Source organism: Phacochoerus africanus, chromosome 12 (assembly GCF_016906955.1).
Source record: "Phacochoerus africanus isolate WHEZ1 chromosome 12, ROS_Pafr_v1, whole genome shotgun sequence".
In the NCBI taxonomy this organism is placed as follows: Eukaryota; Metazoa; Chordata; class Mammalia; order Artiodactyla; family Suidae; genus Phacochoerus; species Phacochoerus africanus.
Window position 1 is genome coordinate 54,447,653 of NC_062555.1, and position 23,661 is coordinate 54,471,313.

Genomic DNA, 23,661 nt, shown 5'->3' on the forward strand with positions numbered 1-23,661 from the left:
CCCGGAGCCGGAAGTCCGGCACCGGAAGAGCTTCTGCCCCGCTCGCCCCGCCCCTTCGCCACCAAGGGGTCGCGGTCCGCCCAGCGTTCCCTGCGCTTCCTGCTGAGGAGCTGGAGGGGTGGCCGCAGAGGGGCTCGCGTGTGTCGGCGCCGGGGCGGCTGGATCCCTTGACGCCGCGCCAGCCTGGGAAAAACCAGCGTGATCTTCCTCTCGGAGAGTGGCCTCTTCCGACCCCGCCCAACCGGTGTTCGAGTAGTCACCGCAAAAATGCAACCTGGAGGACCCGCAGTCAGTCAAAAATAACACAAGGCGTATGCCGAACTGTAGCTAACTTTGCTTTTGCGTGTTTAGGTGGAAATAGGACGTAAAGAATCGAATTCCCATTTTGCTAATCCAGTGGCTCCAGTTTCCGCTGCTGCTTCTCTTAACTGGCACCTGTCACGCCTTCGTTTGCTTTTCGTGGCGACCTGGCCTTGAAAGTGACAGCCTTTTGCATCTTTCCAGTAATAAGTCAACCCCCCCCTCCGACAGGGCTCTTGTGAAAGAGAAGCTAGATTAGCCCCATCTCTCCACTTTTGGACTCTCTCCTCTGAAAACCTTGTAGGCATAGTGTAGCCTAGTTTGGCAGTCCTGCGCACATCTAGATTTGAGTATCTTTCGGATGTGTACAAAGCTGTGTGAAGTTCTTTAATATTTGGTAATGGTGAATCTATTTGTAACCATCCCAGGGAATACTGGAGAATGGACAGGATTAATACCCTCTATGAGTTAGAAAGACCTTTCCTTTATTCTATGGTCCAATCTCCTCATGGTACTGAGAGAGCGTATTTATAACAGAAGTTGTGATATAATCATTCAGTACGTGTACACAAGGAGACAGAGTGTAAGCACTAAGGATACAGAAATAGAAGAAACTTACTCTGTCCTCAAACAATTCACTCTTATGAGAAAATAGTCCAATAAAAAGGCAACCATGATTCTCCAATATTTTTTTTCTTTCGACTCACGCATTTTGCATTAAAGAATGAAAGTGCTCGTATTGCTGAGCACATTATTTTTACACTTATCTTCAAAGTATTTTTTTTTCTGTCTTTTTTTTTTGCTATTTCTTCAGGCCGCACCCGCGGCATATGGAGGTTCCCAGGCTAGGGGTCGAATTGGAGCTGTAGCCACTGGCCTACGCCAGAGCCACAGCAACGCAGGATCCGAGCCGCATCTGCAACCTACACCACAGCTCACGGCAATGCCGGATCGTTAACCCACTGAGCAGGGGCAGGGACCGAACCCGCAACCTCATGGTTCCTAGTCGGATTCGTTAACCATTGCGCCACGACGGGAACTCCCCAAAGTATTTTTTTACAGAATAAAAGCATATAAGTTTTTTAAAAGTTAGTTTTATTGAGGATTTTTTCTCCCATCCTGCAGAATATTATGTAAAAGATATGTCAGGTGCTTTACAAGTAAGGGTTGTTGTGGCTTATCTTGATTTAGGTTTATATATTAAGAAATACCCAACAGGTGGCATTTGCCAAAATAGAATGTAGCAGTAAACACTTATACTGTACTTGCAACAATCCTGTGACTTAGGTGTTATCATTTGTCCTCTTTTATATGTAGGGAATATATGGAGGAATTAAATGTCTTGCCCATATTCTAGTTGGTGGATAGAGCACCACCTGATTCTATTAAGCCATTTTCATTTAAGAATTGTTTACCCTGGGAGTTCTCATTGTGGTGCAGCAGAAATGAATCCAACTAGTATTCATGAGGATGTGGGTTTGATCCCTGGCCTCAGTCGGTGAGTTAAGGATCTTGTGTTCCTGTGAGCTATGGTGTAGGTGGCAGGTGCAGCTCAGATCCTTAGTTGCTGTGGTTGTGGTATAGGCTGGCAGCTGTAGCTCTGATTCGACCCCTAGCCTGGGAGCTTTCTTTTTTCCCTTCTCTCTCTCTCTTTTGCGGTGCCTGTGGCATATGGATGTTCCCAGGCTAGGGTTTGAATCCGAGCTGTAGCTGCTGGCCTATGCCACAACCACAGCAATGCCAGATCCTTAAACCACTGAGCAAAGCAGGGATTGAACCCATGTCCTTATGGATACTAGTTGGGTTCATTACTGCTGAGCCATGATGGGAACACCTGAAGACATTTTCTTTGCATAATGATGGTACTATTCAAAACATTATCTAGTTAGGACCAAGTTAGGATAATGATATTATTCAAACATCTAGTTAGGACTCCCAAGTCAAGGGGAGAATTTATATATAATACTATATGGGTATTAACCATGTCTTGTTTCATAGTACTGCATAAAAATTTATCATCCTGATTATTAGATAACCAACAGGTGAATTATCAACATAACTGTGCTAAGAATATTTACTGAGAGAAGAGATTCAAACATAGATACACTGAAATGTTAGCAATTTTTTTTTTCATTTTTTTGGCTACCCCGAGGCATATGGAGCTCCTGGGCTCTTATTTCTATTACCAATTTCTCTGAGATATTAAGATAAAAGGTAATATACATTTAGAATTTTCTCTGAGGTTTTAGTTTATGACATTTAGCTCCTGGGCTCTTACTTCCATTACCAATTTCTCTGAGATATTAAGATAAAAGGTAACATACATTTAGAATTTTCTCTGAGGTTTTAGTTGGCTAAAGCTTCAGAAGAGTGAGATTTCGTACTTCTGAAGCAATTAGCCTTTTTTGTTCCATTGTCAGGGATCACAGGTATTAACTGATCAGCTACCTTGCCAAAATGTGAGTCAATCACTACAAAATCATAAGAATTAATGAGACATTATATACTGCCCACGCTCTACTAAACTTTTAGACAATCATAACAGAAAATGCATTAATTATATAATTAGGCAGTTTCCACACAGAGGCACTCCTAAAGGAGAAGAAAATATGCTATTGAATCTTCTATTCCTAATCATACAGCCAGGTTTTCTTGATACTAAAATCTGTTTTATGGAGAGTTCCTGTCGTGGCACAGTGGCTAACGAATCCAACTAGGAACCATGAGGTTGCGGGTTCGATCCCTGCCTTGCTCAGTGGGTTAAGGATCCAGCATTGCCGTGAGCTGTGGTGTAGGTTGCAGACGCGGCTCGGATCCTGCGTTGCTGTGGCTCTGGCCTAGGCCAGTGGCTACAGCTCCAATTCGACCCCTAGCCTGGGAACCTCCATATGCCGCGGGAGCAGCCCTAGAAAAGGCAAAAAGACCAAAAATAATAATAATAATAATAAATACATAAATAAAATAAAATAAAATAAAAATAAAATCTGTTTTATGGTTAACTACCCATTTGTTTCCCATGTTGCTGCCTTATTCAACATGTGCTTGGGGAAAGCATGAAGAGCTAAATCTGACCCACATTTGGGTTTTTAACTCATATGGGGAAAATAAAAGAATTCTCTTGCTTCTGTTATAACTGACATATAGTTCACCTAGGCTTGGGTGGAATAAATAGGAGTTATTCTAAACAGTTGAACAAACTGATCTGATGCTACCGTTCTCTGTTGATTCAATATGTCATTTTCATTATGCATGGAATTCTTACTTTATAGGGTGATCGATATGCAGTGATCAATCTTTAACAGACATTGAAAGAAGTGATGCAGTCAGTCATTGATCATGATATGTATCTGATATTTACGTGGTGATTTTTGAGCTGAAGAGCTAAGAGGGGAGTTTTTAAATGTTATTACATTTAAAATACCATGGCAGCAAATGTGAACCATGCTGGGGAACTAGTGTTATTTTAGCTAAATTGTGGTAATTGGAACTTGTGCATGTTGAACTATGAAAGCAAGGACCATCTGGACCATGTATTTCCTGAAGTTTTCTTTTACATCCTGTGATAAAGGCAGGGATGGAGAGACACAGTGCATTCAACCTTTTGGTCCACTAAAACCGTATCAACATTTGACCACAAAAATTTCTTACTTCTCTTCAGTGGTTTTCCTAAAATATACATCATCTAATATGAAAACTCAAAAACATTATAATGTTTGAATTTTCATAGTTTTTCACCATAAAGGAAATGTACAACGAATAGAAGTTAGGAGACCCAGATGGCAACCCAGCTCTGTGGGATGTAGGTTAAGCATTCCATGTTGAAGAATATATGATTGTCTTTTTCTGCCTCTAAATTTTTATTTATAGAAACTTATAGCATTGTAGTAATAGATAATCTAAAATTATCTAAGTAACTTTTTTTTAATTACTATGTTATTCAACCATTAGAAAACCCAAACCAGAGAGTTCCCTGGTGGCTCAGCAGGTTAAGGATCCTGCATTGTCACTGCTGTGGCTTGAGTGGCTGCTGTGGCATGGGTTGGATCCCTGGTTCAGCGAACTTCTGCATGCCAGGGGCACAGCCAAAAAAGAAAAAGAAAACTAAAACCAAACTAAATTATGTCCAAGACTCCAATCAATCAAGCAATGAGTCTCAAAGAAACTGCATTCACTCTGCTTCTCCTGTTTCTTTTTCTTCTTTCCATTTTTCTGAAAGTTGTGGAGGTCACTGAGGTGGAGATGGAAAATATGTCAAAGATCAACAGGACTTTAGAAGGCCTAGGATTTTTATAAGGTCAAGTATATTATAAAATAGAATTGATAATGCACTAGATTTATACACTGGTATTTCTAGAAATAGCATCTTCAGGAAAATGTTTTTTAAACTTTTATTAATTTGATGCTTCAGAACAATAAAATTAAGAACATAAAACATTTTAGTTAACATGTAAGAGAACAGCCACTGAAGTGGAAATACATAGAAAAGATATGTACATTTAGGTGGATATTCTAGATTCTGTGTTAAGGATTACGAATGTACTTGAGCAACAGGAAGACGTTTTGCTTTATTTCTAGGCTGAATACATCAATATTGTATCTAAAATGAACAAGATGTCATGAAAATAAAAGGAGCAAAAATGCACTTGATGTTAGCAACGACTATACCCATCACCCAAAGATATTTCTAAGTTTCCCTTAGGCCACGTTGCCTCTCTTCTTTTGCAAAGCTTTCATGAGATCCGACATGAAATCTTGCTCCCCGCCTTCCCCGCCGGGTGGTCCAGGGTTCTCCCGCCTCTTGGGGGCAACTGGAGGCCTTTTGGAGACCACCGGGGACTGCTTCGCGGCTTCGGGGGCGAGGGTGGGCGGGGGCGGCGGCGGGGGCGGCAAGGAGAACCCAGCATCGCCCGCAATCGATGGTGGTGGGGGAGGCACGAAGTCTGGGGGAGCGTCGTTAAAATCAGGGGGTGGCGGAGGGAGCTCGTCGTCCTCCAGGGGCGGCGGTGGGGGTGGGGGTGGCGGCAGGAGGTCGTCGGGCGGGATGGGGAAGCTAGTAGCGGCGGCGCCCATGGCCTTGGGGGGCGTCCTGGGGCTGCCGCCCACGTCCGAGGACCGTCTCATGGGAGGTGGGGGAGGCAGGAGGGACTTCGGCTGGGCCCTGGGCGCTCCCGGGTCGTGGCTGCCGAGGACTGGTTTCTTGTCCTTCAACAAAGCGACAAAAGCATTATTCTTGATGATGTCGCCGTGTGCAGATGACATTTCCATGGACAGACAGGTGAGTCTGCTGAGTTAAGAGGCAGCTGCCCCCCTGGGGGCGTCTCAACCCCTCTTGTCTTGGACTCCAGGTTGTTCTGGCTAGCTTATCCGTGCTCTGGGAAAGGAGACTGACTCCAAATGGCCTTAAACGTTATTACCAATAATATTATTACTTAACATTACCTGCTGCTAATCTACCATGTCTTCTGTAAGTGGAAGACTCTGCCTTGTTCAAGAAGGTGTTATTTTTTGATTATACATATATCTCCTGGGAACACTCCTGTAGAGGAGTTACCAGTATCTTTAAAGAAGAGCTTTAGTCTTGGAAGTGAACATACTCTTCAGGAGGTAGGGAAGGTTAAGGATCCACCACTGTCACTGCAGTGGCTTGGGTCCCTGCTGTGATGTGGGATGGAGCCTTGCCCCAGGAACTTTCACAGGCCAGGCTCAGACAAAAAACAAACAAAACAAAACAAAACAAAGCGGAGCTAGTTGTGGGGCTACCTCAGTCAGCTAAAAGCAACTTCAAATAGAAACAAAATGGCTTTCCTGGAGTTTCCATTCACGCCTTGGTTTCCAAGACAGGCCACCAAGGTGTCCTGGGCATACACAGATGTAACATTTTTCTTGATCTGAGTTGAGCTGGTTGTGACGCCCAGTTGTCAGGATGGGGGTCTGAAATTATTTTCCTTCTGTACCATACCCTCAGGGTCAGAGAGGTTGGCTAGGGAGCTGCCCCAAACCCTCTCCAAATCTCTTGGCTTAAATATCCTACTTTGATCAGCACAAAGAAGATGGAAGGGAGAAAGAAAACAAATAGTTCTCTCTGGTCCACAGGTAATCTTTATGCAAAGCTGAGCACAGGGGGCTACGTCCTGGCAAGGGACTGTTCGGGACTGTTCGGCTTCCTCTTACATCACAGTTTCCTTACTGCGTGCTGAGAACATTTTCCCAGCACAGCAGGCTAGGGAGGAGCCAGTTACAAGGCAGCTTCCAGGGTGGAGGTGGGTGGACCAGGAATCAGCACACCGGGTCTATAGTCCTACATTGACTTTTTCGTAAGTGTGTGAAAGTCAGCTGACTACTCACGTATAAAACGAATGTGATAATCTCCACTATTTTCTATGTCTTAAATGTAATGATATCACATGAGATAAATATATGAATGGGTGCTGAAAATGAAAATTATGATGCATGTGCTACCGGTAGAAACCAAAACACCAAACTTGGCCAAAGGCTAACAGAGGCTCAGCCCTTCATGTGCCAATAGTGGAACAGATGATAATAAATTGTATTTATATAGTGCAACTCCCTCAGGAGTTTCAGGAGGCTGAATTGAATCCCTTTGTTTTAGTGACAATTATCACTGCAATTTACATTTTATCATGCTTTCTTATTTCTCATTTTGCTTAATAACCCCTTACCACTGAAGATTAAATTTAGAAGCTCCCTCCCCCCCAACAAAATTTCTTTTGATTCTGCCATGGCTCAGGTCGCTGTGGAGGTTTGGGTTAGATCCCTGGAACTTCCTTATTGGAACTGGAATTGGAACTGGAATTGGAACTTCCATATTCCGTGGATGCAGCCATTAAAAAAACAATTAACTGATGATGTATTTTTAAAAGGTTTCTGAACAGGCAGTTTGGAAATTGGTGTTCACACATAAGTGACTTCTTTTCTGGGGAACTTTTATTGCTTTCAGCATTTCAAAATGTTTCTCTTCAATTGAAATTATGGAAACCATGAAGATAATAATTGCTGAAGGTACGCTGCATGATAAGATTGTCAGACTTGAGAAGCTACCCAGAATATTAGAGAAGTATGGTTTTTAATGGTCTAGCATAATTTTCAAAAATTTTAAGTTCGATAAATATAGGATTAATTGTTTCCATCACTGGCTGATGAACAGAATGAAAGGGAAGAAAGAGGTGGAAAACTACTGAAGGTACATTTAGGATTATTTTGAATCACACAGGGGAAATATTCAATGGAAACTGTATAGTCAACAGAGATGTTACCAACAGGACTAGTAACTAGACTGTAACTTTTAACTATAATTTTTAGATTGATTTAAATGAATCTTCATTGATCTCCTCTACTGAAAAAAAAAGTTATGGAGAACATTATACCAATTTGGCTATTACTATTATTAACTATTATTATTATTATTATTATTATTTTAGGGCCGCACCCACAGCACATGGAGGTTCCCAGGCGAGCGGTCAAATCAGAGCAGTAGCTGCTGGCCTACGCCACAGCCACAGCAATGCAGGATCTGAGCCACATCTGCGACTTACACCACAGCTCATGGCAACGCCAGATCCTTAACACACTGAGTGAGGCCAGGTATCGAACCTGCGTGTTCATGGATACCACTGAGCCATGACAGGAACTCCATAATTTGACTATTATTTTTAAATGTATTTTCTTCTCCATCACTCTGAGAATGTATGTAGAACATTAACAGAAAAATACAAAATGCACAAGTTATAGTGGGAACCTGTTAGCATTAAATAAAATGCTTCTGACTAACAGGTCGCTCTAATTTATTCATAAAAAATAAAATCCCAAGGGCTTAAAATGCAGGTGCCACTTGCAGAGAGTACTAAAATGGCTGGACTAAACCAAGAAAATCTGGTCAGTCAAAAAAATATATCTAAATTAAAATCATTAAGCCAATCCTTAGCATTAAAAACAAATTCTTCCATTTTTCTTGAAGCTGTGTGCTTCAATTTTCCATTCTAGCCTATGTAATTTGAAGATAAAAATATATGTATATAAAGCAATTATCTAAATGAAATTATACTGCCTTTCAAGTTGCTGGAACTCTATGTTCTCTTTTCAAAAGAGCAGTTATCCATGAGGTTGCAGGTTCAGTCCCTGCCCTTGCTCAGTGAGTTAAGGATCCGGCGTTGCCGTGAGCTGTGGTGTAGGTTGCAGACTCGGCTCGGATCCCGCGTTGCTGTGGCTCTGGCGTAGGCCAGCGGCTACAGCTCCGATTAGACCCATAGCCTGGGAACCTCCATATGCCTCGGAAGCGGCCCAAAGAAATAGCAAAAAAAAGACCAAAAAAAAAAAAAACCAAAATCAAAAGAGCAGTTATTAGAACATAGCAAACGGCTTAGAATTTGGGCTTACGGGTGACAGATGATCCAAGTGGGTCAAGTACTCCCTGGTCTTACCTTGGTAGTTTCAACATGTCTCTGGGCTTCTCCAAGAACAGTAGTCAGAGAAGGTGCCGCCTGGGGGATCTGACCATTGGCCTGAGTGGTGCTTGTTTGAAGTCCTAGGGGAAGGAAGAGAGACAGGAAGAAGGGATAAATCAGTAGTAAGAGATGAACAGCTACAAACATAAGTAGGTAAGCAATAAGAATTTACTGTACAGCACAGGGAACGGTATTCAGTGTCTGGTAATAACCTATAATGGAAACTAATCTGAAAAAAAATATGTAACACATATTGTAAATCAACTATACTTCAATTTAAAAAAGGAAGAAGAGTGGGCAAGATATTTTCAACATTCTTGAAAGAATCTGAAAAGACAAAGCAGTTTACATCTCCAAAGCAAAAAGATTCGCAGGTACACAGCGCTTACAAAAGAAAACCTGAGATATCAGGACAATACTTCATGAGGTTCAGCAAAAGGTTCGGGGAAGTGAATGCTTTAAATCTGGATTAACTAGGGTCCTCGAGAAAAGGAGACCGGGAGGCAGTTCAGTCATGGGAGAAGCAGCTTTTAAAGACTTTTTGGCAATTGGAGAATGAAACTGGAAAACCTCCTTTTTAAAAGAAGTCTTGATATTGAGGATTTTTCTAAAAGGCTGTATCCAGTTTCATACCATGGGTGTGTAGAGGAACAACTTTTAAACACGCTCCTCAACAAAAAGTACTTTGGGGAATTCCTGCTGTGGTGCAGTGGGATCAGCAGCATCTCTGGAGCACAGGGACGCAGGTTCGATCGCCGGTCTGGCACAGTGGTTAAGGATCTGGCCTTGTCACAGCTGTGGCGTAGGTCACAACTGCAGCTCAGATCTGATCCTGGGACATCCGTGTGCCTCCGGGTCACAACAAAACAAAACAAAGTACTTTGGGCACAAAAGTAGTAGACAGAGGGGACTGGGCAAAATGTGTCCCAATATGGCCTGGAATTAGATTGTTTCTTCCCCAGAAAGACCTGACATACACTTCTTTTCCTTTTTATTTGCCCTTTCATACACACAAAAAAGCGTGCCTAGTCGAGGTTTTCACAGCTTTGACAAAGCCAGACAGAAGACCTCCCGGGCTCCTTCCAGGGCAGGAGCTGGCCAGCTCGCCACACCCCAGCTGCTTCTCCCACGACTGAACTGCCCCCCAGCCTCCGACACGAGGCCTCTTCTCTGAGTGAATCTGAGGCTGCCTTAGCTCTGCTCAGAAGCAGCTCTTCTGCCAAATATTTATGCAACGACTGTTTACTTGCTGCTTCAGATACTTTCCTGCTATTCTGAGAAACCCAGGAATCGACAGGAGCACTCAAAGAAGGTTATTATTAAGGACTTCGGGAGACTGAGAAGAAGGGAAAGTCTGATGAGGAACTGGATACTTCCAGTGTCCAAGTACCTCTGTGCAAATTATTAAGTACAAAATGGAAAATGTGCACGAGAGAAATTGCACATGTTGACCAAGCGGTCAGAATGAATGCTTCCAACGAGGGGAAACAGACACCCTAGGCCCCCCACTGTGATACCCTGAGAAGAGCATGGCGGGGGGCCTATTCCTGCCCCTGACGGTTACCCGAGATGGATTATGAGGAAACACTGCACATGCAAACGGAGGGATAGTCTACAAAATAAATGGCCCAGCAATAAGAGCATCTTAAACAGAAGGAAGAGCATCTCTGAAGCCCTTAAGAAAGGATGTTGCTTGTGGCTTTGAAAAAGTAGGAAAAACAAATGGGCTTTGTGGCAGGAACAGGAAGAGAGGGGTGGGGAAAGAGGCTGGAGAGATGGGCAAGGCTTATTTTATGCAGGTTTGGTTGGCCTTGCTAAGGATGGGGCCCTTAATCTGAGAGCAGTGGGAAGTGTCTGGAGGACCAGAGCATCACTCCATGAGGCCAACTATAGGAGCACGGGCTTCGATGCCTTCTTTGATATGGCCATTGATTAACATTTGTGGCTTAAGGGCTCTAGGGAGTAATAGTGCCACAGCCTTGTTTACTATAGGGAATGTCCCTACGTCCAGATGGACATTAACCTCTGACCGTGACTCAGGCTATGGGAAGAAAAGGGCAAAGAAACCATGAGACTTACAGGACATGTCCACCCCTAAGACCCCTACTGGACAATGACTGATATAGGTAACTGGGCAAGGCCAATGGGAGAAAACCACATCTTTCTGGACCTCACATTGGTAACCCCCATCTTTAAGGGATAAAAACCCTTATAAGACAATAGAGAGGGGGGCTCTTCTTCCCCCTCCCAGCTGTTCTGGGAGCTGTTTGCTTTTCTGTAATAAAGACTTTGCTTGCTTATTGCCTGTGTGTGTGCAAAGTTCATTCTTTGGCTCCATGAACAAGAACCCAGATTCCTGTAACATCTTTCTGGCATCAGTGATGGCTTGGATCTGACGGCAATGGAGATGAACAGGCATCGACAGATTTGACCAATATTTAGAAGGTAAAATCAAGAGGATTTAGGAGTGACTGGACCTGGAGGTGAGTGAGCTTTTCTTGCCTGATTCCTGCAGGAGCAGTTGGGCAGATGACGACACTATTTGTGGAAACAGAGGACAATTCGGGGGAGCCAGTTGGGAGGGTAAGAGGATGGGCTCAGTTTTGCAGGTGTTGAGTTTGAGGGGTCTGCGATGGATCCACCTGAAGCTATGGAGTAGACAATTGGACACACGGGTTTGAAGGTCAACAGAGAAGCCTGGACGGGATTTGAGTGGTGTTAAGTGGCCAGCACAGACAGTGCTGGGAGTGGATTAGCTCACCTAGGAGACAGTGTAACATGAGAACAGGGCTAGGAGTGACTGGGCCTTGGGTAATGTGAAGTGGGTAGGAAGAAGAAGAAGGGTTACTAGAGGAGGTAAAAAGTTGGTGGGCGGGCTTGGGGTGTGTGGTATTTGGAAAGCCAACAGAGGATGCTGTTTCAAGGAGGAGTGGTCAGTTGTGCTGGGGTTGCTGAAAGGTCAACCCTTTACAGATGTTTGATTTAGCAATGCAGAGGCCCCTGGTGATATAAGTAGGAGCATTTTCCTGGGGTTGTGGAGGAAGAAGGCTGACGAGTATGGGTTGAAGAGTGACAAGTGGAAAAATGGAGACAGCAAATATGGTCCACCCTTTGGAATAGTTTGCATGTCAGGTGGGGCAGAAGGTGGAGAGGGGTGTGGGGAGCTGGAGTGGGAGCAGGAGCTGTAGGAAGGTTTTCATTTTTTTGGTTTTGTTTTGCTTTTTGTTTTTTGTTTTTGCTTCAATCTCGGCCTGTGGAAGTTCCCAGGTCAGGGATCAAACCCGTGTCACAGTAGCAACCTGAGCCGCTGCAATGACAACACCAGATCCTTAACCTGCTGCCACAAGGGAACTCCCTAGGTTTTCAATTCAATTTGTTTCTTTGAAGAAGGGAGCAATGGTGATGAGAAGGACACAGTAGAGCAGGAGAGAAAGTAGAAAGTGATATATAATAATGCATCTGTCTGGTTTCTGTCCTGGGCTCCTCAGACAGAACTTGATATTTCCTAAGCAACTGGAGTGTCCTTATTTTTTCTATTTTTTATTTTTATTTTATTTTATTTTTTTTTTGCTTTTTTAGGGCTGAATCCATGGCATACGGAAGTTCCCAGGCTGGGGTCAAATTGGAGTTACAGTTTCCGGACCACACCACAGCTACAGCAACTTGGGATCTGAGCCGAATCTTCGACTTACACCACAGCTCAGGGCAGCACCGGATCCCTCACCCACTGAGCAAGGCCAGGGCTTGAACCCAAGTCCTCATGAATACTAGTCAGATTCATTTCTGCTGTGCCATGAAGGGAACTCCCTGGAGTGTCCTTATTATTCATGAGCCCCTAGGAGCAATCTGAGCTTACATAAACAGAGCAGGTTGGGGGCTGGTTTGAGAAGACCAAACATGTGATCAGAGGGTTGAGGCTTGCAGCCAGGCCAACATCTGGGTAGAGAACAGGGACAGAAATTGTGTTCAATCACATGGCCAGCGATGTGATCAATCATGGAATCCATCATGCCAATGAGGAGTTCCAGTTGTGACACAATGGGATTGGCAGCATCTCTGTAGCACCAGGATGCAAGTTTGGTCCCCAGCCAGCACAGTGTGTTAAAGGATCCGGCTTGTGGCAGCTGTGGCATAGGCTGCAACTGCACTCGGATCTGATCCCTGGCCTGGTAACTCCATAAGCCACTGGGTGGCCAAAAAAGAAAAAAAAATCATGCTGATGAAATGAAATCCCAATAAAAACTCTGGACTGACAGACACCTCCTGGTAGTCCGTATATCCCCGTGCTGGGAGGGGGATGCACTCTGATCCCACAGGGAGAGGACACACAAGCTCTGCCTTGGGGACACTCTCAGAGCTCCCCCTGCATGTGCCTCTTCCTTGTCTGGTCCTGACTTGTATCCTTTATACAACATTGTAACACAGCACTTTCCTGAGTTCTGTGAGTCAACCTGAGGGGGTTGTTGGAACCCCCAGATTCGTAGGTCAAAAGTGGGGGTGGCCTGGGGACCCCGCAGGGTGGCTGGCATCCAAAGAAAGGGCAGTCTCGTTGGGACTGTGCCCTTAGCCTGCAGGGTCTGAGCTGACTCCAGTTGTCACATCTGGGCTGGGAGGCAGCACGCCAGTACAAACTGGGGCAGGATCTGGGGACCAGAGCATATACAGAGGAACTGGCCACACACAGGCTGGGATGTGTGTGGACGCAGGCAAGTTGTTGTGTTTGTTGGTGGGAAATTGATGGTTCCACATTTTCAGCTGTGAGTGAAGTGGCTGGAGGTTGGAAATCTGAGGAGAGTGACGGATGCCTGAAACAATTAGGGAAACTAGGAGATCCCACTGACTGGGACAGGCTTTCTCAACTTTGCTGACATTTGGGGCTGGAAACTTCTTTGTTGTTTGGGGCTGCCCTGTGCTTGAGGACTGGCAACATCCCATCAACCTGTGAGATGATGCAAGCACTCCCCCAAAGCACGACAACCAAAATGTTTCCAGACACTGTCGAATCCTCCTGGGGGTTCAGGCCTCCCGTGGTTGAGAACCACTTGTCTGGAGAAACACAGTAAGATCCATGGGCAGTATCCAGGGCTTGCTGTGGTGGAGGGCGACAGAGTTGAGATGGAATCAATGAATCTATTTATGTAGAACCCTCCATGGGGCAAGGATGTCCCAACCCCTCTCTCTGCCCAGGAGAAGCCTCACTCCCAGCCTCTTCGTTTACTAGCTTCATGCTGGGTAGAGTCACGACCGGGCTATTCTGTTCTCTCCCTTCTGTCCTCCCACCTCCCTCCTCCCTCCTTTTCTTCTTTTCCATTAAATCTCTGGTGTTATAGCTGCCTCTGGCCAGGGCTGGCGTTAAGACTGAGACTAAGGGGCTAGACATGCCCATTTCAGACTATGAGTTGAAACCACATGCTCTAGCTTGTTCTACCGGATAGCCTTGAACTGGGTTATGAACACCAGCTCTGCTGGTGGAACGTGGCATTCTGTTTGCCATGATTCCTGGGTCTGTACAATCTCCTTCTCTTGGGAACCTCACGAGAAGAATGCCTTTACCTGGTAGAGCTCGGCAGGTGCCCTATCATAAGTGCACGTCACAGCATCCCCAGTGACCTCTGACACATACACATACTGGTCGAGCTAAGGCCAGAGGTACCCTCTGTTTCCACCTCAGGTGGGTGGACCAGAACTCAGTCCTGACGCCTCCAGGAGCTGGCATCAGACTCCACAGATGTAAGGCACACCCTGTACAAGGCTGCCTCCACCTCAGGCAGCCAGCCATCTGCCACTTCCGACCAGCGCTCTATAACCTGAGACGTTCCCATAACCCCCTTGGGCTCAATAACTCACCAGGATGGCTCACAGAACTCAGGAAAGCTCTGTACTTGATGATTAGTGTTTTATTATAAAGGACTCACACAAGACAAGGTTGGGTGGACCCTGGACATGGAGCCTCCGTGCCCTTTCCCTGTGGGGTCAGGGAACGTCACCCACCTGGTGCCTTGACTTGTGCACCAACCAGGAAGCTCCCCCAAGCTTTGGTGTCTAGAGTTTTCATCAGGGTTTTATAAAAAGGCATAATTGATTAAATCATCAGCCATAAATGGTTCAGGTTTTTTCAACCATTATGTATCAGAAAGTTGATGTGTTTGAGTTATAGCTCAATCACTGAGAAGATACTAGGTGCTACTTCTACCGGGTTCAGTCTTCTCAACTGTGGAGTCAGGATAATCATTTCTGCCTGGGTATGGGTGGTTGTAAGGACCAGATATAATATACAGACTCTATAAATTATATGTAAAACAGTGCATGGTACCCATTCCACCCATCAGTGTCTTTCTTTCCCTCTTAAATATACAAACAAGCTGGAGTTCCTGCTGTGGCATGACGGGATCAGTGGGGTCTCTGCAGCACCAGGACACAGGTTCGATCCCTGGTCCAGCAGAGTGGGTTAAAGGATACGGCACTGCTGTAACTGCAGCGTAGGTCACAACTGCAGCTTGGGTCTGATCCCTGGTCCAGGAGCTCCATGAGCCAAGGGGCAGCCAAAAAAGAAAAACAAGTAGCCATTATGTTACCATTAACATGTGATGTCCAGGACTGGGTAGACACTCAAGCCAGGATGTTACTGAGGCAGAACACCAAGGACTGCTCTCACCCTGGGTGGGGGCAGCCTGCTAAGCACTAATGGAACCTCAGACAGGCGTCATATTTTTTTTGTTTGTTTTTTTAGGGCAGCACCAGCAGCAAGTTCCCAGGCTAGGGGGTTGAATTAGAGCTATAGCTGCCGGCCTATGCCATAGCAACTTGGGACCTGAGTCTCGCCTGCTACCTATGCCACAGATCACAACACTGATGGGTCCTTTAACCCAGTTATCGAGGCCAGGGATTGAACCCGAGTCCTCATGGGTACTAGTCAGGTTCGTTACCACTGAGCCACGACGGGAACTCCCAGACATCACATTTGCACTCTGATGAAACAGAGCTCCCTACAGGCTCACCCTAAACTGGTTATCGCCATCCTGTCCACAAGTAAATCATGAAAACTGGGTCAGAGTTTTGCTAAGTCACTTACAAAGAAATAGGTACGGGTATGTGTGTATGTGTGTGTTGCAGGGTGGGGGGGGTGGCGAGAATCTCAAGCTTGATCATCAGGAGGAGAACATATTCTGGTCAGTGTCTACAAAGATGTGTTTTCATCGGATGCATTAGACAAGTTTGAACACGAGCTCTGAGCTTTGAGCAGGTGTCAGAATCTCTCCCCTGCTCAGTACCTGTGGAAGGTGGGGCTGGTGCGGCTGCGTTGACAGTGCCCAGGTTGGTCCACCGAGAGGCCAGCCCTGCCCTTGCCATGGCCTTCTGATAGTTATCATAGAGCGTCTTTCCATACTAGGGAGAGAACACAAAAGAAGCAACAGAGTAGTCCATTTATCCCAATTCTGCACTCAAATGCAATCTACAAATTGAGGGAAGAAAAGACTTCTTGACTACTTACTCTTTGTACTCCTTTCCTGAGATTTTTTTTTTTTTTTTTTAGTAAAAGTATTTCAATAAAAACCCCACAGATCGTGTTTTCATGTGTTGAGTAATTTTCCAGGTTAGCAAAGTCGGGTCATACTTTGACCTCCCTGTTAGAGGAGAGCCTAGCCAAGCAGTGGGATGACTTTATGTAATTCTTCTGTAGATTACATCTGAGTGTCGTGACTACACACTGCCCTTGCAAAGCTCTTCATGAAGAAATCTCTGAGCTGGCTCATGTGAAAGTACACTGGACAGGTCCATGTGTCGCACACTCTCACCCACTTAAAAAAACCTATGGGCATATAAACGAGGTCATATCTGTGGCAGTGACCTATTAATGGCATTGACTGAGCACAAGTGGATCAATTGTTTCCCAGCAGCACAAGGACTCGACCCAGGTCAGGAAGCCACTAGGGTGAGTCCACAGGCATAGAGAACAGATCTGTGGGTGCCAAGAGGGCGGGGAAGTGAAGGATTGGGGGTTTGGGATCAGCAGATGCAAACTAGTACCTATAGGATGGATAAACAACAAGGTCCTGCTGTCTAGCACAGGGAACTATAGTCAAAATCCTGTGATAAACCAAAATGGAAAAGAAGATGAAAAACAATGTGTATGTATATATATATATGTCTAACTGAATCACTCTGCTGTACAGCAGAAGTTAAAATGACACTATAAAGCAACTATACTCCCATAAAATTAAAAAAAAGGGGGGTGAGTCAGAATGCACTCTCACCTTGGCGATCCTGATGCCCATGACCCACTGATTCAGCGTCCTCGCGTCATCACAGCAGAGATACCTGATATACTGGGACTCCTTCTGAATCTGGGGATGCTAGGAAAGAGTCATTTCAAAGACTGTTTATAAACTCTTCACTCGTTAGCTTTTTTTTTTTTGGTCTTTTTAGGGCTGCACCCACGGCATATGGAGGGTCCCAGGCTAGGAGTCAAATCAGAGCTACAGCTGCCACAGCCACAGCAACACCAGATCCAAGCCGCATCTGCAACCTATACCACAGCTCATGCAACACCGGCTCCTTAACCCACTGCGAGAAGCCAGGGATTGAACCTGCATCCTCATGGATGCTAGTCAGATTTGTTTCCGCTGAGCCATGATGAGAACTCCTGACTAGCACCTTTTAAAAACATTTAAAAAACTATAACAGGGTATGAGATTTCCTGAGATGGTGGCCAGAATCACTGACAACAATTTTAGGATTTGGAAGAGGGGTACTTTTGTACAGAGGCTAAGTTTAGAAAGAATTTGAGAGATCTGTGACATGATTTATCTTAAGCACTTTTTTTGGCCGTGCCCTCAACATGCGGAAGTTCCCTGGTCAGGGATCGAACCTGCGCCACAAGCAGTAACTCCCTATCGATAGGCACTTTCACTGTATTATCAATAATCATCTTCATTCCTGCTTTCTGGTTGTTTGAAAGCCTTCACATCTATCATGTCTCTGGCCCTGCAAGAAATCTGAGTTGTTTCCCCGTTCATCAGATAAAGGAACTTACCTGAGAGCATTCTTATTATGTCAAGGAATTAATGCTTTGGGGACTCCAGTCTGCTACCAGGAATTCAGGGTTTTGCCCTGTCTTAATTGTCATCTCCTACTCGAGTGGGCCATTTTGGAGATGGACGGCCCCGGGAAGGAATATTTCTGTGCAACCTTAAATGGCAATGAGCTGGGTGCTGCACCAGGGATCATCCAGGTCTTCCAGGAGCTCCCCGGCAAGGAGAGCAGGGATGTGGGCAGGCACGATGGGGAAGGAGAGGCACAGGTCCCTGGTCACCCAGAACCCATACACTCCTCTTTCTGAATCTTCTGCCCTTGCCATTTCTTTTTTTCTTTTGTTGGTCGCATCTGCGGCATATGGAAGTTCCCAGGCTAGGGGCTGAATTCTACAGCCACAGTAATAGCCACATCCCAGCTGCCTCTTCGACCTACACAACAGCTTGCATCCTTAACCCACTGAGAGAGTCCAGGGATTGAACCCACACCCTCACAGAGACAACATCAGGTCCTCAACCCACTGAGTCACAATGGGAACTCCTGCAATGTCTGTTTTATGTCTGTCTCTGACAGACTGTGTCCTCCGTGAAGTTGGGGACCATGTCTGTTGTTCACTGCTGAAGACCTCCCAGTGCTCAGCACGTAGCCTGGTGTGTGGTCAGTGTTCCAGTCCAGAGGTGGAAATCATTGTTGGAGGAAATAAACAAGCACAAGGTTTCCTGTCCTGCCAGAATCCTTGGGCCAAATGGTGAAGGTAGGCAACCAAATCTAGGTCCTAAGCTGTGTGCCAGGTGAATTTTCCTGGGTCATTATAATTTTTAGTAAACATTATTATATAAAACAATAACTACCAACTATTGTGAGTGTGTAAGTGTGTGTGTGTGCACACGCGTGTGCATGGCCACCTCCTTCTTTGGCCTCCATTTCTCAGAGGCGGCAGATAATCCTGCTGGGAAAAGCATTGTTGGTGGTGGGGCCACAAGGGAGTTGGAAGCCATCTCGGTGGGCAGAGAAGGAGCGAGGCTGTCCAGTTTCTCCTTCAGGGTCCTGCATGGACCTGAGAGTGATTTGCTTTCAGCTGAATCACTGACCTTCAGGGAAATGACCCTTTTCAAAGCTGATCTCAAGCAAGGGTGTTCTGCCTTTGAACTTCAGTTTGAATCTGAGAAGCAGCATCTAGACTTGTCACCATACTGATCTTTCTAATGGCCTGGCCAGCAAGAGCGGGGGTAGTGCTGTTTTTGCCTGGAAAGGATAATAAGACCCACAGAGACTCTAAGAGCTTGATGAAAAACTAGTAATTTTTGTTTTTTCAAAAGAGAAAACAGGCTCGGAGAGGTCACTATATATTTTACCCTATGGTCCAGGAGAACCTTGAGGTCTCTTTTCCCATGACCTGGAATTTATGTATTTATATTATACAGTTAGGACAAAATTCCAAACTTTAAAGATACCACTGAAAAATTCAGAAATTATGAAGAACTATTCTTTTCGGATTTTGAGACAATTGAGGAAAGTGTGTGTTTGTACCTTTATCTCTACCATTTCCTTTATTTAGGTGCTCTGGCCTTCAGAACTTGATCAGTGTCACTGGACCAGGTGGTTCCTACTTAGGTCCTAAAGTTTCCCTCCCACAGTGACACCTACACACTGGGCTCCTGAATGTTATCTGTAGTTTTCCATTCTGGCCAGAAGGTGGCAGCAAACACTGCCCATTTCCTTACTGGGGTTCAGTGCTTCCTCATTAATTCCAAATGTTAGATTTTATTTTTGGAAATGTTACTCCTCTTTGGATGATTTGCAAATGCTTCCCCAATAATCATCCTTTAAAATTAAGACTATCAATTCAGATAATGTGGCCCAAGAGCAAAAAAGGATTTGTTACATTGATGGGCAGGTCACACGGATGAGATGTACCCTAACCTAAACTGAGGACACAGTCCCTGCATGGGAAATGCCTGCAGCACTTGCATCAACAGGAAAACCCACAAAGCCAAACCAAAGTCTTTGTCTTTCTGCACCAGAAACACAGCTCCCTCACTTCCAACTGCCTTCCTGTTCTCACTGTCGTGTCAGAGGCAAAGCATGGGTCGCTCCAGCAACCTGATATTTGTAATTGTTCTTCAAAAGCAGCTATGGGAGTTCCTTTGTGGCAGAGTGGGTTAAGGATCTGGTGTGGTCACTGCAGTGGCGTGGGTCACTGCTGTGGTTCAGGTTTGATCCCTGGCCCCAGGAACTTCCACATGCTGCATGTATGGTCAAAAAAAAAAAAAAAAAAAAGAAAGGAAAAAAAGAAAGCAGCTATTATTTTTCCCCCTCTAGGAATTTAAAAACCTGAGGTCACCTTGGGCTTGGTATATTTGCATGTCTTTGTTTTGCAGTGCATATCATGTCGTGTGAAAGCCAGGTTCCAGGAGCAGGCTGTACATCATCTTGTATTTGTAAGAAAATGCAGAAAGCAACTCTTGGAGTACAGGGATCCACTTAGTACAGTAAATGATTTCTTTCTTTCTTCTTTTTTTCTTGGGGGGGGGGTCTTTTTAGGGCTGCATCTGCAGCATACGGAGGTTCCCAGGCCAGGGGTTGAATCAGAGCTGCAGCTGCCAGCCTACACCACAGCCACAGCAATTCTAGATCCAAGCCGTGTCTGTGACCCACACCACAGCTCATAGCAAAGACAGATCCTTAACCCACTGAGCAAGGCCAGGGATCAAATCTGCATCCTCACAGATACTGGTGGGGTTCATTACCACTGAGCCACCACGGGAACTCCGGTACATGATTTTTAAAGTATGTTCTTTATCCAAATAGAGTACAATGTGGTCCTTCCCTTAACATAAAGGCTGTTGAGCACACAGGAGAGGCAAGCACTCTGGACCTTGAGTTCCACCAACAGCTTCTTCTATGAGGAGATCGATGTACAGACCTTGGTTCATTCTCTCCAATGTGAGTAGGGTGCGTCACCGAATTCCTTACCTCTTGCAGGTACTAGGGTTGTATACAGGAGAATTAGTGTCACATGACCTTGAAGGTCTCTTGTGATCCTCAGATTTTATGACTCTAAGACGACCTGCCTAGTGGGTCCGAGGCTCCCTTCTGCCCTGTAGTTAGGGCAGGAATCCTCCAAGTTCCCAGGACATCATACAGCAAGTCCCTATGCTTGTTCTTTTGTCATGTCTTGGGACCTTAACAAGGGGTTTACTCCCTTGAGCCTTCTGCTGAAAAAAGACTTGCAAAGGGGCATAGGGAAAAATGGTGGCTCTATGCCATTGGCCAGATTCTTTCACCATTGGTGTGGTTGCTCCTGACCACAGAAGGAGGGAAGTTCCTATAGGACATACTGTGCTGTACACAGAGGTCAGGGCAACTGCCGACTGTTACTGTTCAAAGGGATCTTATAGGTCCTCTGAGTTTACACACGGGAAACCAGAGAGGTCAAACCATTTATCCAAGGCCAAAGGCAGTGGCAGAACTGTAAAAAGAATCCAGGGGCTCTGCATTCAACAGATACCGCTGGGTGCTCAGCAATATACCAGTCCCTCGGTGGAGAGAGGCGAGGAAGAAAGCCTCACATTGGACTTAGGGAACAGTGGCTGGATGTCGCTGGAGGAGATAAATGGCAACAAATGTAAGATCATTCTATGACATGGTCAAGTTCACAGTGAAAGGCTTGAAAACACTTTTAAAGCCTCTTTGGAGGAGCCACATTATAACATATTTGAGGAATGTACAGAAATTCTGTATGGCCAAGACCTGGGAGCCATGGAAAGGAGAGGCAGAAAAGAAGCTGCAGAGGAGCCAGGGTCAAGGACCTTGTGTCCAAACAGCATCTGGACACTGTCCCCTCGGCAGTGAGGCCATCAGACGTTTAGAACAGCAGGTAGTCCAGGCAGCAGAGCAGCTGTGTGGAAGGGGGCCGTGGAGGGAGGAGGAAGGATGGGCCAAGAGAGGGCTGGATGACAGATGTCGCTAATGAAAACCGGAAGAACTTGAGGATGGATTGGACCAGAGAGGGAAGAACAGGGGCTTCAAGGACGATTTCTGTATTTACAGTTTGGACAAGGAGGTGGGTACTACGGTTTTCAATGTGTCCTCTCCAAAGATGCGCTGAAGTCCTAATGCCTGGGACTTTGAAGGTGACCTTATTTGGAAAGAGAATTGTTGCAGATGTAGTCAAGTTAGGGTGAGGTCACACCATTTTTTTTGGTGGGGGGGGCTGCACCGGTAGCATTTGGAAGTTCCCAGGCTAGGGGTGGAATTGGAGCTACAGCTGCCGGTCTATGCCACAGTCACAGCAACACGGGATCCGAGGCTTGTCTGTGACCTACACCACAGCTCACTGCAATGCGAGATCCTTAACCCTCTGAGCGAGGCCAGGGATTGAACCCCCATCCTCAGGGATACCCACTGAGCCACAACAGGAACTCCAGGGAGAGGTCATACTTGACCAAAGTGGTCCCTAATCCCGGTGGACTGGTGTCCTTGTAAGAAGAGGAGAAGGAACACAGACACAAAGAGAAGATTGCCATGTGATGGTGGAGGCAGGGATTGGCGGTGCAGCTGTGAGCCGAGCAGCGCTGAGGACTGTTAGAAACTGCCAGAAGCTAGGAGAGAGCCAGATTCTCCCTCAGAGCCCTCTAGAAGGAAGCAACGCTGCCGACACTTGGGTTTTGAACCCCTGGCTTCCTGAAACGTGAGGGAATAAATTTCTGCTGTTTGAAGCCACCCAGTTGGTGGTACTTGGTTACAATAGCCTTCGGAAACTGCTGCAGTGGGCGATGGCTGTTCATCTTGAGAGAGACTACAGAATGAAGAGAGAGAGGGTTGAAACCACCATCGGACAGGTTAGGGTTACCTCAGGTGTGGGACCAGGAAAGAAGGTGAGAATCTTCTTTCTAACAGGCTGGGAGTTAGCAGCACACAGACACTCTCTGGAGCTGTGGCTGCGAATGTGATCTCTCAGAGAGAGCAGGAGTCTGCTGAGAACTGATACAGGTCCCTGGGTGGGAGGAGGAGGAGCCGCAGAAATGGAGCAGGAGCAGATGGACAGAGAGGGGTCTGGGCTGAAGATTCAAAGATAAGAATGTTTTCACCAATGCAAACGATGCCAAGAGGACCAGAAGCCCCGGGGACTGGAAAAAGCATTGTAACAGTTTCAGCAGAGGTGGGGGGAGGAGCCTGGGGGCGGGTGAGCTGCACAAAGCCGGAGGTCTTTGTTTTGTTCAAGGGTCCGCAGCCCTAGAAATACCTTTGAATGAAGGCGCTACGGAGACAGAATGGACGTGGAGGACACGCGTGGAGGATGTACTGCCTTTTCAATTCATCTGAGAGGGAAGGCAGAGGCGGGCGTGTTGCCTGAAGGGGTGGGGAGAGCCCACCCAGGGAAGTGGCCAAGAGCAACCGAACCAAGGGATATGTGAATGTGTTTGTGGCTCAAGAAGAATCCTCTGGAGAGAGGCTGATGGTGGAGAAGCAGAGGGAGTCACCAGGGGTGTGATCCTGGCGGGGCAGTGCGGAGGCGGGGCCTCTTCCTCAGACAGAGAGTGGGAAGGATTGCTACTGGGTTAGGTGAGCTTAGAGTCATCAAGGGCAACTCCATCCTGTCCTCTCCTGTCTTCATTAAGTAGAAGGCCAGGTGTGCTGAGTGAGGGGTCAGCCGATGAGAGACCCTCTGAGAAGAAGGTAGAAGACGTCTGGGAATGCGGTAGAAGGTTGAGCTGAACGGAAGTCGGGGAAGAGTGGCAAAAATCTCCTGTGAATGCAGGAGCCAGAGCTGGTCCACATAAAGCGGACTCAAGAACCAGAAATGAATGACTTAGCCGGACAGGATGAGCCCCGGATGGGAACCTCTCTGGAGAGCGCTAGG

At 46.0% G+C, this 23,661-nt stretch overlaps 1 protein-coding gene across 1 annotated transcript in view; it reads right to left on the reverse strand.

The window, feature by feature from the left end:
* Positions 1 to 4,669: 4,669 nt before the first annotated feature.
* The window catches only part of APBB1IP (amyloid beta precursor protein binding family B member 1 interacting protein), a 116,910-nt gene continuing 97,918 nt past the window's right edge, over positions 4,670 to 23,661 (reverse strand). Inside the window, exons 11-14 of the mRNA XM_047755571.1 lie at positions 17,018 to 17,116; positions 16,034 to 16,148; positions 8,739 to 8,842; positions 4,670 to 5,502 (exon numbers count right to left, since the gene is read on the reverse strand). Coding sequence (XP_047611527.1) covers positions 4,996 to 5,502; positions 8,739 to 8,842; positions 16,034 to 16,148; positions 17,018 to 17,116 — 825 coding nt within the window. The 3' untranslated portion in view covers positions 4,670 to 4,995. The remainder of the gene's footprint in view (positions 5,503 to 8,738; positions 8,843 to 16,033; positions 16,149 to 17,017; positions 17,117 to 23,661) is intronic.